At 34.9% G+C, this 12905-nt stretch overlaps 1 protein-coding gene across 9 annotated transcripts in view; it reads right to left on the reverse strand.

The window, feature by feature from the left end:
- Window positions 1-12905, reverse strand: part of Dcaf6 (DDB1 and CUL4 associated factor 6) — a 109354-nt gene that overhangs the window by 49648 nt on the left and 46801 nt on the right. For 4 of the 9 annotated variants that reach the window (XM_048357951.1, XM_048357943.1, XM_048357949.1 and 1 more), the window contains exon 10: window positions 12313-12570. In XM_048357951.1, the coding sequence (XP_048213908.1) occupies window positions 12313-12570 (258 nt within the window). Of the gene's footprint in view, window positions 1-483; window positions 655-12312; window positions 12571-12905 lie in introns of all 9 variants that reach the window. The other 5 variants (XM_048357942.1, XM_048357948.1, XM_048357946.1 and 2 more) reach the window with 3 other exon arrangements.

The following is a 12905-nucleotide window of genomic DNA, read 5'->3' on the forward strand; positions in this document are numbered from 1 at the left end:
AAATTACAGCAGAAGGGAATCAGTGAGTCAGCATGCAAGTATGAACAAACAGCACTATAATTCTAAAACTAGCTTTACTAGGTTTATGTAAAAATATTGGTTATCTATGAATGAGGATGGAGGGAAGGAAAAGAGCTAAGAGCCTACAATATATAGCATATTCATTTAAGCATATAAGAAATTTCAACAGAAGTATCAATGCAGGCTCAAAATTTAGTAGACAATTATTAGAAAGTAGCTTGCCAGTTGTAAAAGTAACAAATAGGTGTCCTTCTCCAAACATATTACAAAGAAGAGGTTATTTTATAATCATGTCTCTGGCAAATGCTCCTGCCAGTCTGCCCCTTTACACAAGATGTTGAAAACCAAGCTGCAAGCACATTAGCTTTCTTCCTCAATGGGCAAAGGAAAGCATCTTACTACACAGCAGCAGCACTGAAGATTGACTCTACCAGTTGCTTAAGGACACTTGACATTAATAACCTGAAGCATGAGGGTCTTGTGAAGAGCCCTCATGGGAAGACTGATCAGAAGTACAAGGCTGTTGCTGGGTGTGTGCAGCCAGCTCCTGCTGCCTCTGCTGTTCAGCCTTCTTAAGCCTCAGTTGTTGCAGGCGTTTACGAAGCAAAGCTATCTCAGGCCCCCTTAAGAATTCTGACACAGACAGGAAAAGAAAAATGAAAAGAAAGTAATAAAATAGAAAACAGTAAGAAATTAATCATATATTAAAGAAAGGAAAATGTAAATAAAGTATTTCTCACAAAGGAATACTAACAATGAATTACTAGTCATTCAACTATGAGACAAACTATACATATACACATCCAAATATTTCTCATTACCAAGGTGAATTAGGCATAGAACATTTTTCTTAGAATATTCAAGTAACCCAATACTGACAATAAAGTCCTCTATAAAGAAAAGACTATTCTGTCTGATGGTGCTAATGCTGAATCTAGGGCTTCATGTATGCCAAGCACATCTCTATTTATTCAGAGCTATACCCTCAGCCCATAGGATTTTAAATTGAACATTCATTTCCTGAATAATTATCTTTCTTTTTATAGGAAAATGTCATTAGGAAAGAGATAATAACAACAAATGAATTTACCTCACCTATGCCCTAAAATTTAAGTTATTTCACTGATTTCAACTAAATGATAATTAAAATGATTGAAAGTTAAGCATTTGAAAACAACTCATAACTAGATTTCTTTCAAAAGTGAAAATCATATCATATACTTAGGTAAATGTTTCTTTTTGTGTAGAACTTTCTTTTTGAAAACTTCAAAACAAAACCTTATCAGAAAAAGTGATATAGAAGAAAAGAAAATGACATGAAACTCTATGAAGGGATATTTGCTGAGTGCCTAATATGATGCTTTGGGAATAAAATATTCAACAAAATAATACCTATTCCTGTGGAGTTTATATTCTGAGGGGAAAACAGTCATCTGTGCACACACAATCATGGTATTACGAGTCAGTGAGAATACCAGTTATAAGTTAAATTGGCAGGATGCAGTAAAGAGATATGCACATGAAAGGAGAAGAGCTGTTGTCTTATACATATTAGTTGGGAATTCTCTTTTATAAACTGCCATTAAGAAAAAGGAATGAGGAAATAGACCACGTGGCTATAGAGAGGAGGGGTATCCAGGTAGAAGGAACAGCAAGTGCAAATGCATCAGAGGATGTGTTTCAAGATATGAGATATATTTCAAAAATAAAGGCAACAAAACTTAATGATAGTTTAGATGCAAAATGAAAGTTTTTTGCCTAAGTAACTAGAAAACAATTCCCTTTTATTGCAATGAAGAACAATGAATGGATGTCATGTTAGGGGGAAATAAAGAACCAATAGACATCCAATTGGAACAAATACTCAACCTAAGACTCTACTGTTCATAAGAAATAAAAAGTTGGGTATCACTAGTGATGTTATTTAAGCTCTCTACGCAGTAAGTGATAACAGAGAATATATCAAAGAGAACTCTAGAAAATGTCAATGTTTAAAAAGATAAAGAACCTTTCAGAAAGAATATGAAAGAAAATCCAGAAAGGAGATTAAAAGAACTGAGTGACAGATGATAACTGATGAAAGTGTGTCTAGGATATACTGAGCAGCTTTATCAGATGCTGGTGACATACTACTGAGAAAAATACAACTGACATCCAATCATTTGACTTTCATAGCATGTTAGTCATTGATGACAACAAAAAAAGCTGTTTCATGTAGTAACAGGTGCTAGAAACATGCTGCTGCTTATGAGAAAGGAAGACAATGAAGTAGAGACAGAGAGCACAAATAATCTGTGGAAGTCTTACTATAAGTAGAGAAAAGAGAAATTAAGACAGTGGAAATAGTCGAGGAAGGTCTGTGTGTTTTAATTTGGGGAAGAAAGTCAAGGAAGGGCTGTTTGTTTTAATCTGGGAAAGATTATGCTTTAATGGGAAAATACTGTTTAATGAAGAAGAGGGGGAAAAGATAATGGATGAAAAGACGTGGACAGGAAAAGATATCCTTCAGTAGCCAAAGGAAATGGGTTCCAGGGAATAAAAGGCAAGAGTTTGGGCTGGTGATGATGGCTCCCATCTATAATCCTAGCTACTCAGGCAACTGAGATCTGAGGATAGTGGTCCAAAGCCAGCCCAGGCAAGAAAGTCAGTTAGACCCTTATATCCAATTAACCAGCAAAAAGCTGGAAGTGAATTGTAGCTCAAGTGGTAAAGCATTAGCCTTTAGCAAGCACACACACACACACACACACACACACACACACACACACAAACACACACAGGAAAATAGTTTGGGTCAGGTCAGGAAAAACTTCAGCTATAACCTAAGAGAAGGCAGAGAATATGGGCAAAGAGGCTGACAGACACAGAGAGTTGACAGTGGGAATATACAGACTTCTAGCAACAAATTACAGAAACTTGGTAAGGAAGCAAAACTCTATTTCTTATCTCAGGAGTCAACTATACCAGAGGTATTTATCTTTATTCAACAGCCAACTGGTAGTTAAGCTAAAACTTACAATATAACATACAGGAGATATATATATATATATATATGTATATATATATATATATCTTGTAATTTCATTAGCTGACTGGTAGTTAAGATATTATTAACAATTCCATTATCATGGTAGTCTTCCATTCTTAGTCCTTCCTAAAGAGTTGCCACTGACACGTATGAAAGAATGCAATGGCAACCAAACATTGACTCACGTGTCTTTTCTTTTTAGATCTGTACAGATGTCATATTTATAGTCAGCATAATAGTAATGCTCTTAGCAACATAAAAGCAACATAAATTAAATAGCCATGTGATTTGTCAATGTACATTTAAAAAAGAAAATTATCATAAAATTTATATTACTCAAATACTACTTAAGAGAAACTACCCCCAAAAGTTCACCCAAATTCATTAGTTTCTCTCTTAAGCTGCAAGATGGAATATGAGGGTAGAATTCTCAACATTAGAACCATTTGGCATTGTAGTAAATACACAGTAGATTCTAAGTGCATACACTAATACTCTACAAAGTCTTAGTTATGAAATCTTATGAGCCACTTAATATTTCAGGGACTATTTGAAGAAGAATTTGTCTACTTTTAAGGCTAGTTGTATGGTAGTTTTCCACCCACAGGTTAAATTACAAAAAAAAAGGGGTCATCCCATAGTCAACTTTCAGGCAAGTATTGAAAATTCTAACCAGATATATTGAGGTAAACAAAATGCTTAGCAGTTTAAATATTAAAGAAAGAAAAGATATATAGAGACATTATATCCTTTAAAACATATACACAAACACAATATTTATAAATATATATGTGGTTAGTGAATTGTTAACATTAAACCAAATTAAAAATCTAATGTAATAAGTTTCTTTGGTTTGAATTTTGAAAACAAGCAGCCAACTAAATATCAGGAACTGTACTAATATTATTTCTGTGTTTGCTTTTTTATATGAGAGTTTCAGGCTAGTCACCATAATGGTTTAATTCCACTGAAACAGGAGAAAAAGATAAACAGATACAGTTGACCCAACAAAGGGTGACTGGTTCTAACCTTGTATCATGCCTTTATAATACATTACTGGCTTCTTCCTGGACAACAGGATTTTTTTAAGCCTAATGTAGTGGGGGACTTAGTCAAACTTTCTTCTACTCCCAAATTGTTTCCTATCCTGGTTATCCTTGTGCATTTTTCTTACTGGGACTGGTCAACCTCCAATGACTTCCATGTTTCCCTCGTTTTCAGATTCTCCAATACGGCTAACATCTCCACACTTATTTCTAACCAATACATGGCTTATACATAGTCTGATTAGACAATAATCCTATTTAAAGAAACTATAATCTAGATATTCAGGCTTAGTAAAATCTGCTTTTGAGATATTGTACTGAAGAGTCCTTAATTCCCTATAATCCTCTAGTAATTTTTTCACAGGACTCAATTTAGTTATAATGATTCTGTATATTCCTAAATAAATTTGTGAATTTGAGGAAAGACATTTGTAAACAATCAAGAATCCACACACACACATTATTGTACATTTCTTGAAAAAATATAATTAGTAAAAAAACTAAACTTGTAGTATGCATAGTCTGCTTAATTAAAATGATAAGGATCCTTCCACTTTTCAAGGTGAGCCCACCAAAGTATGTATTTATGTATTATGTACTGATAGTCTACTCAATCCAAAATGATCACCTCCTCTAATTATACTGCTTAAACACACTACACTGAAGCCATGTATTGATATTCCACTCAATGTACTGACATTCCACTCAATGCAAAATTATCACTTCCTCTAATTATACTGCTTAAACATACTACAGTGAAACCAAAGGAAACAATGCAACTATAACTACAAGACCAGAAAGACTAACTTCACTTAATGTTCTCTTAACATAAGATTTTTGAGCGGGATGTAGTGGATCGTGCCTACAATCTTCACTACTAAAGCGGAAGAGATTGGTCCAAAGCAAGCCTAGGAAAGAAGTTAGCTAAAACATTGTATCATCCAGTAAACTGAGAAAAGTGGTTCACATCTCTAATCCCAGCTATATACACAGGAGAAACTGATGATGGCCCCAGGCAAAACTGTAAGTTCCTATGTGAAAAATGACTAAAGCAAAAACAGGACTGGGTGGTGGGTGGCATGACTCAACTGTGCTTAGCAAGCACAATGCCCCGAGTTCAAACTCCAATACCATTAAAGTGCCAGACCGGACCTTTAGCTTGGGAGACTTGAGCTCTTTCTCATTTGGCTTTTTCAATCAAAGCTGGCACTCTACTACTTGGGATTTATCTCCAGTCCACTATTTTTTTCTGGTTAAATGGAGATAGAGTCTCTGAATTTCCTGGCAGAAAAGTCCGAGAAGCTATCTTTCAAGTGGCTTTGGCTTTACAACCTGATCCTCAAATCTCAGCCTCTTGAGTAGCCAAGATTACAGGCAAGAGCGACTGGCACCCAACAAAAAGAAGCTTTTAAATGTGGGAAATATTCAGAAATAATACATTGAAAACATTTCCAAGCTTAGTTTAGGAAACAACTTAGAGGTGTCTAGTAAGTACTACTGAGAAAAAAGGTAATACTGTACATTTTGAAATACTTTTTATAAATAAAATATATCATTTTAATCTATATAATTTCAGCCCAGTCACATTTTTTCTGACTTTAAAAACAATTTTATAACCATAGTTTTTAAATCCATGTTTTATTAAATGTTCAGTCAATGAACATGTATAAGAATAAAAATGTCTGATTAAATTCTGGGCTATGTATATGTAGAATACAATTTCAAATGGTCTGAGAGACGAATTGAAATAAAATTCAAGAATACAGAGGGTGATGGCTTGTAATGCAGAAAGAGCTCCATTAAGCTATTTTATAACAACAACAACAAAAAGAATACAAAGGGTAAATAAGTGAAAAAAAAACTCTACCAAATGATTTCAAATTACAACAGTGTTATTTATTTTCCTAATTCAGTTATAAAACTCAAAGACAATTTTGTAGTCTTCTATACATAGACTATTCTTCAGGTCATACTTTATTGTGTAATCACTTCACTTCTGCTATCGTTTCCTTTTTATCCTACCTATATTTATTACCTATTCTGACTTACTCAGTTATATATAGAATCACATAATCTTTTTTGTTGTTGTTGTTTTTTGCCAGTCCTGGGGCTTAAACTCAGGGCCTGAGCACTGTCCTTGGCTTCTTTTTGCTCAAGGCTCGCACTCTACCACTTGAACCACAGGATCACTTCCGGCTTTTTCTATATATGTGGTGCTGAGGAATCAAACACAGGGCTTCATGTATACGAGGGTGAGCACTTTACCACTAGGCCATATTCCCAGCCCTAGAATCATATAACCTTAAAGATATGGAAATTAAAATATTTTTGCAACAAGCTAAGAAAAACTACTCAGTCCCATAAGGTCCAAAAACAAAGAACAACAACAAAACAAGCAAAGCTACTCTCATAGATGTTATGAAATAGGCAAACAGGAAATAAGCAGAGTTAATGAAGTGGGGCTGAAACTCTAAAGACTGAAGTATAACTGAATATATACTACACAGCCTATATCAATGCAAAAATAACTAAATATCTCAAAATAGTTTTACAGTATCTTTAAAGAGTAACCACTCATATATTAGGGTAAAGACAGACAATATCCTTACCATGACAGCATCGTGTAGTAAGAGAAATAAGACAAATGAATGAAAATAAGAAAAATACGATTTTATAAGTTCTTTTCCAGAAATGAACAGGATTATATAGGAATATAAAATTTTATGAAAAGTAGAAGAGAAAGAGGACTCTATTTGGGCTATGAAAGATCTTTTCTAGGTAGTATTTGACCTGTGGCCTACAGAAAAGGGAACCGGCCACGTGATAAGAAAAAAATTGCTGGACACAGAAACACTTAGGTTCAGAATCAAAAGCAAAGAAAGGTAAAAGAAACTTGGCACACTAAAGGAGTGGAAAGGAAATCGGCACATCTAGAGAGAAATGATTGTCAAGAGATTTAAAAAAAAAAAAGTAGAGTAAAATAAAGCTAGAGTAGCAGGCACAGGCCAGGCTGTGTATGTTCTAATAGGTAAAAAGTTGAGCGTACTTTCTTTTTAGATAGACTTTACAAGATCTAAATGTAATTAGCTTCCTCTGAAGGTTTTTTTGAAAAAGCTGTATGATTTGATTTAATATCTTAAACATTCTAACTACTTTATAAGAACAATTTATCAAGGAACAAGAGAAGATGACAGAAGAACAATTAGACAAATGATAGTGTGATGAAAAGAAGTAAAATATATTTTAGAAACAAAACCAATAGGACTTCCCAATAAATTGTGTGTGGCACATAAAGAAAGGAAAAGAATAAAGATAATTCATGGGTTATTAGAATGAACAAGTAGTAAGGTAGTATTATAATTTATTAAGCCATTTAAAGGTTTACGGTGGAATCAATTAGGGGACAAGAAAGGCATGAGGCTAAAGTAAGTTTTAGCTTGGACATAATAAACTTGAGATGTTCAAAACTAACTAAAAAGAAGTATCAAAAACAGAAGTTACATGAGTCGAGTTCATAGTAGAAGATCGAAGTGTTGATAATGTGTTTATATACCTCTGAGTCTTACATTTAGAGAAGATATTAACATCTATGGGGAAATGATATAAATGCCTAAGGATAGAGAAGTCAAGAGAGCCAGGACTCAGGGGTTCAACTGTTACACTCAAACATAGAACAAGAAGCACTAATGGTTATTGAAAAACCATCTAAAAGTGATATTAATAGTAAATAGGCAAATGTGGCGTCATAAGATGTTTCAAGAAGGCAGAAGACTATATTAAATCCAACTGGGTAAAAAAAAAAATTCACTGAGATCGAATACAAATATCCTCTAAATCTGGTAAGATGTAGGTCAGTGGTGGCTTTGACAAAAAGGGACCAGCGATTCAAAAAAAGATTCCAGATGGTAGATGAATAAATAGGATAAGAAAACAGAGATAGTACAGGTAAACAGCACTTTTGAAGACTTTAAAAAAGGAGTAGAGAATTAAGTAGAGAAGCTGTGGAGAATTCGAGAAGATTAACAACAGATTTTTCAAAGACAAAAAAAGCATTTATGAGTCTGAAAGGAAACAAGGTGTTAATAATGACAAAAGAGTAGGAGCAGGGCTGGGAATATGGCCTAGTGGCAAGGGTGCTTGTCTCGTATACATGGAAGCCCTGGGTTCGATACCACAGCAACACATATATAGAAAATGGCCAGAAGTGGTGCTGTGGTTCAAGTGGCAGAGTGCTAGCCTTGAGCAAAATGAAGCCAGGGGTGCTCAAGCCCTGAGTCCAAGGCCCAGGACTGGCAAAAAATAAAATAAAAATAAAAAATAAAAAAAAGTGTAGGAGCAGAGTCCTTGAGATGCTTCAAGGAAATGGAAAATGCACTAACTAGCACCTGACAAAGATGTATTTCCTCACCGGCACCTGGTGGCTCACACCTGTAATCCTAGCTATTCAGGAGGCTGAGATCTGAGGATCAGGGTTCAAAGCCAGCCTGGGCAGGAAAAGTCCGTGAGACTCTTATCTCCAATTAACTACCAGAAAACTGGAAGTGGTGTAATGGTTCAAGTGGTAGAGTGCTAGCCTTGGGTTAAACAGCTCAGGGACAGCTCCCAGGCCGAGTTCAAGGCCCACAAGATGTGTTTCTGATTCTATCACAATATGAGTAAAGATGGTAGAAAATTAGTAGACTAGATAGTAGGAAAGTGAATGTTTTTCTTTTCACTGTGAGTGAATCTCAGCAGTTGAGAATGAGACAAAGCTGAATGTAAGCTGGCTATCTGTAAGCTCACATCTGTAATCCTAGCTATTCAGGAGGCTGAGATCTGAGGATCATGGTTCAAAGCCAGAGCAGGCAGGAAAGTCCATGAGTTTATTATCTCTAATTAACCACCAAAAAGCTGAAAGTGAAGCTGTGGATCAAGTGGTAGAGTGCTAGCCTTGGGCAAAAAAAAGCTTAGGGACAATGCTCAGGATTTTAAGTTCAAGCCCCAGGGCTGGTATCAAAAAGAAAAAAGAAAGATGAGTGGTTAAAAAGTTGAGAGACATGGCCAGGCCCAGTGGTTACACTTATAATCCTACTCAGGAGATTGGAAAGATCACAGTTTGAGGCCATCCTAGGCAGAAAGTATGAAAGACTTCATCTTGAAAATAAGCTCACTGTGGTGGCAGGCATTTGTCTTCATAGCAATAAGAGGGAATGTGAGTACAAGGATCTCAGTCCAGCCAGCCAGGGCATAAATTCAAGACCCTATTGGAAAAATATGAAAACAAAAAGGGCTGGGAGTACAAGAAGAAGAAGAGTGCCCCCCAGCAAACAGAATGCCTGAGTTCAAACCCAAGTATCACACACCAAAAAAAGCATGAAAAACATGAAGGGGTAAAATGACATGTTGCTTGGACAGCCAAATGAACTGAAAGGCAGGCTACTTTAATACTGCTTAGCACGCACTGAAATCTGAGGTCATTATTTTCTTCAGTATTACTTCATGATTCACTTGTAGACTGAGGAAAGCAATTAAGTTCAACCACAGGTAGTGTTTGCCATGCAACTTTCACATCCTCATTGCCCCTTTTCTTACTAATGAAAATGACAAAAGAAATGAAAGGAATATGAAAAAAAGTCATGAACAATTTACACAAAGAGGTATTCATAGAAAGATAGGTAAAGACAGAAATAAATGTTTTCATTTTCTCTATGTCTATAGAACACATAATAGAAATACATTCATAGAAATCATGATTGACACTGCTACTTACTACACTCATCCAACAGACAACTCTCAATATTTATCAAACCATTGGGACTTAGGCTGTATTAAATGCAAAAGGATTGGGAAAAAGACAAAACAAAACAGAACAAAATCCACAAGTCCTTACTGTTGAATGTTGGACTGCTGAAAGGGCTTCTGTCATAACAATTAAAGATAGAACCTTTAGATATATATCATCAACTTCTTCATTAACAGTGATACTATCTTTGAACACAAAAACATTCTGATTATTCAGTTTAGTCAAGAAAAATTCTCTCAGTAATTTTCCAGTTAAAAACATTTCCTTAATTTTTTGAAAAACTTATAAGCAAAGGTGTTAAACATAACATTTAAGCAATGATCATATGTCCATCATAAAAAGTACTATAATATTTAATACACTAAACACTGGAGATACAGCAATTTGAAATGTGGCATGAAAATGTTTGAAATATCTATGGTAAAAGTAAAAAAGAAAATGAAATTCCAAAAGAATCAACTCAGAGCATTTAAGAAAAAAACACTAACCTGGGTGTGGTAGTGCACATCTGTAATTCCTGTTCGTTAAAGACTGAATCAGGAGGATCACAAATTGGAGTCCAGCCTGGGCTATGAAGCACTGTCTCAACAACAAAAACATTAACAAAAAACAGCTGAGCTGTAGAGGTGCATGCTTAAAATCCTAGCTAATCAGAAGGCTGCCCGGGGACTCCTCTTTCAGATACCTCTCTTTACGGAGGCTACTTTCCTTTCATCTAAAAAATAATGAAATTAAGAAGAAAAAGAATGTTGCTAATAAAGGCAAGAAAATCTAGCTCTGAAAATGCTAGGCTGGGCCAGGCACCACTGGCTCATTCCTGCAATCCTAAGGTTCTCAAGAGATTGTGATCTGAGAATCTCAGGTCAAAGCCAGCCTAGGGAAAAGTCCTCACGACTGTCATCCCTAATAAACTATCAAAAAAGCCAGAAGTGGAGCTGTAGCTCAAGTGGTAGCGCTCTAACCTTGAGCAGAAGAGCTCAGGGACAGCACCCAAGTCTTGAGTTCAAGCCCCCAGGAACACGAACACACACACACACACACACACACACACACACACACACACACACACGCGCGCCAGACTGAAGGGTGTCTCAAGAGATAAAGCACAAGCTGCACAGGGGGAAAATATTCCTCGTAGGTTGAAACTGCTTAAAACTTTTAAGAATATTTCTAGATATTATTCCTTCAAATTTTTCTGTCTTTACCAATCTTACTTGCTCTGAAAAATAGCCTTCTTAATTCCTTCTGCTTCTACATCTCAAACCTTCCAGAATAATTCTTTCCCTTTAAATTGTGTAAATCTGTGCTTTGTCAATTTGGATCTGGAAACTTGATTTTGCAGCTCAGCTTTAGCTTATTATCATGGAAAAACGTCTATAATGTTAACCGTTGTGAAATTTACTCTGGCTTCTACTCATATAGAAACTAAGATCAATTGCCAAAAATGGGATACAGTGCTAAAATAATGCTTAATTTAAAACACCCCTTATTTGGCAATTTGGCATAAGTTTACAGAGAAAGAAGAATAAAGATACAGCGTTAGCAGCTAAGCTGTTAGGAATTTTTTAAAATAGGTATTTGCTTTAGAGGTCTTTCAGCTGTATTGTTAGCTATATCTCTTGCTAATATCTTTATTTCTATCTAAAATGCTTCCTTAGGAGAATCTAAAAAAATTTTAGTTAATTATATTTATGTGGATAGTCATGTATACATATATACATATGTATATACAAACATATACAAACAGGTAGATAAAATGTCAAGTACACTACAGACATATTACTGAAAAATACTACTATAAAATTACTATATTCCATAGTTGGGAGGGAAAAAAGTTGAACATGAGAAGTCACATTAAGAGAAAAATAGTATAATCAAAGAATTTGAGTTATTTTTGGATACTAGTATTGAGTACAAAGAAGATGAAAAATTGATAGAAGTGTTCTTTTTCAAGTAAATAGTAATTATTTCGGTAAAGTATATTTTGTTGTTGATAAGAGACCATATCAAATTCACTATACAGAATGTATAAAACATTATGAGGAAAAATAATTAAAATTATAAATACAGTGGGACTAATTATAATGAACTTTATTTTCATTGTCACTCCAATAAAGACTCAAAACTAAATACATCTAGAAAAATATGATGGTCTATAAAGTAATCAAGTGTACTAAACTATGTCAAAACATCTGTTGGTACCTTATCTTTAAAACTGTTTTATGTAAGTTAAAGATTGCTGCTATTCTTTTTAAAAATTCATGTAATTCTTGATATTTGCATAAATTTCATTGAATTTTAAGGCAAATGTTCACATACTACAAATCATTTTAATTATTTATCACACCAAGCAGTTGATGTAATTCAAAACAGCCTATGAAGTTTTCATTACCAGAATTTCATCAGATGAACAGCCTACTTGAGTAAATCCTCACCAGACTGATGATGTGTATGCTGTCCAGATGCTTCCACGGATGGCCTTTGTTCACTGTCTGGAGAAGACAACAAAGTAGAATGAGGGCTTTCCGTGGAAGATGGCACTGAACAAGGCTGAACTGACATTGCAGAGGATGTAGAAGGTTGAAGAAGTTGTTCGGCTGGAGTATCTATATCCATTGCAGTTTCGCCCACTTCCAAATCAGGACTTGAAGGGACAGTAGGAAGAGCTGAAACATCAGCCTGATTTGTTCCACCTTTAAAAAACAAATGTTAATGCAAATCCAATTTTTGAATGTTAAATAACAACCCTTAAAGAGAAATGTTCTGAACATATACATCCATGCTTGCACATACACAAAACCAATGATCATTTCAGGATATCAATAACAGCCACTAGTGGTCTGGTACCATTAACCAAAGAGGCTGTCAAATCAAGGTGGGGGTAAAAAATAAATCTACAGCACATTCTCGTTAAACATTTCCAAGTATAGAACACTTGCTTATTTATAAAACTTACATATTTCCATTTTCAATGTACATTTTAAAAGGGCTTAAGATTCACATTCTTTTATTTTTGAGATAGTTTGTA

The sequence above is a fragment of the Perognathus longimembris genome, chromosome 11, assembly GCF_023159225.1.
Source record: "Perognathus longimembris pacificus isolate PPM17 chromosome 11, ASM2315922v1, whole genome shotgun sequence".
Lineage (NCBI taxonomy): Eukaryota > Metazoa > Chordata > Mammalia > Rodentia > Heteromyidae > Perognathus > Perognathus longimembris.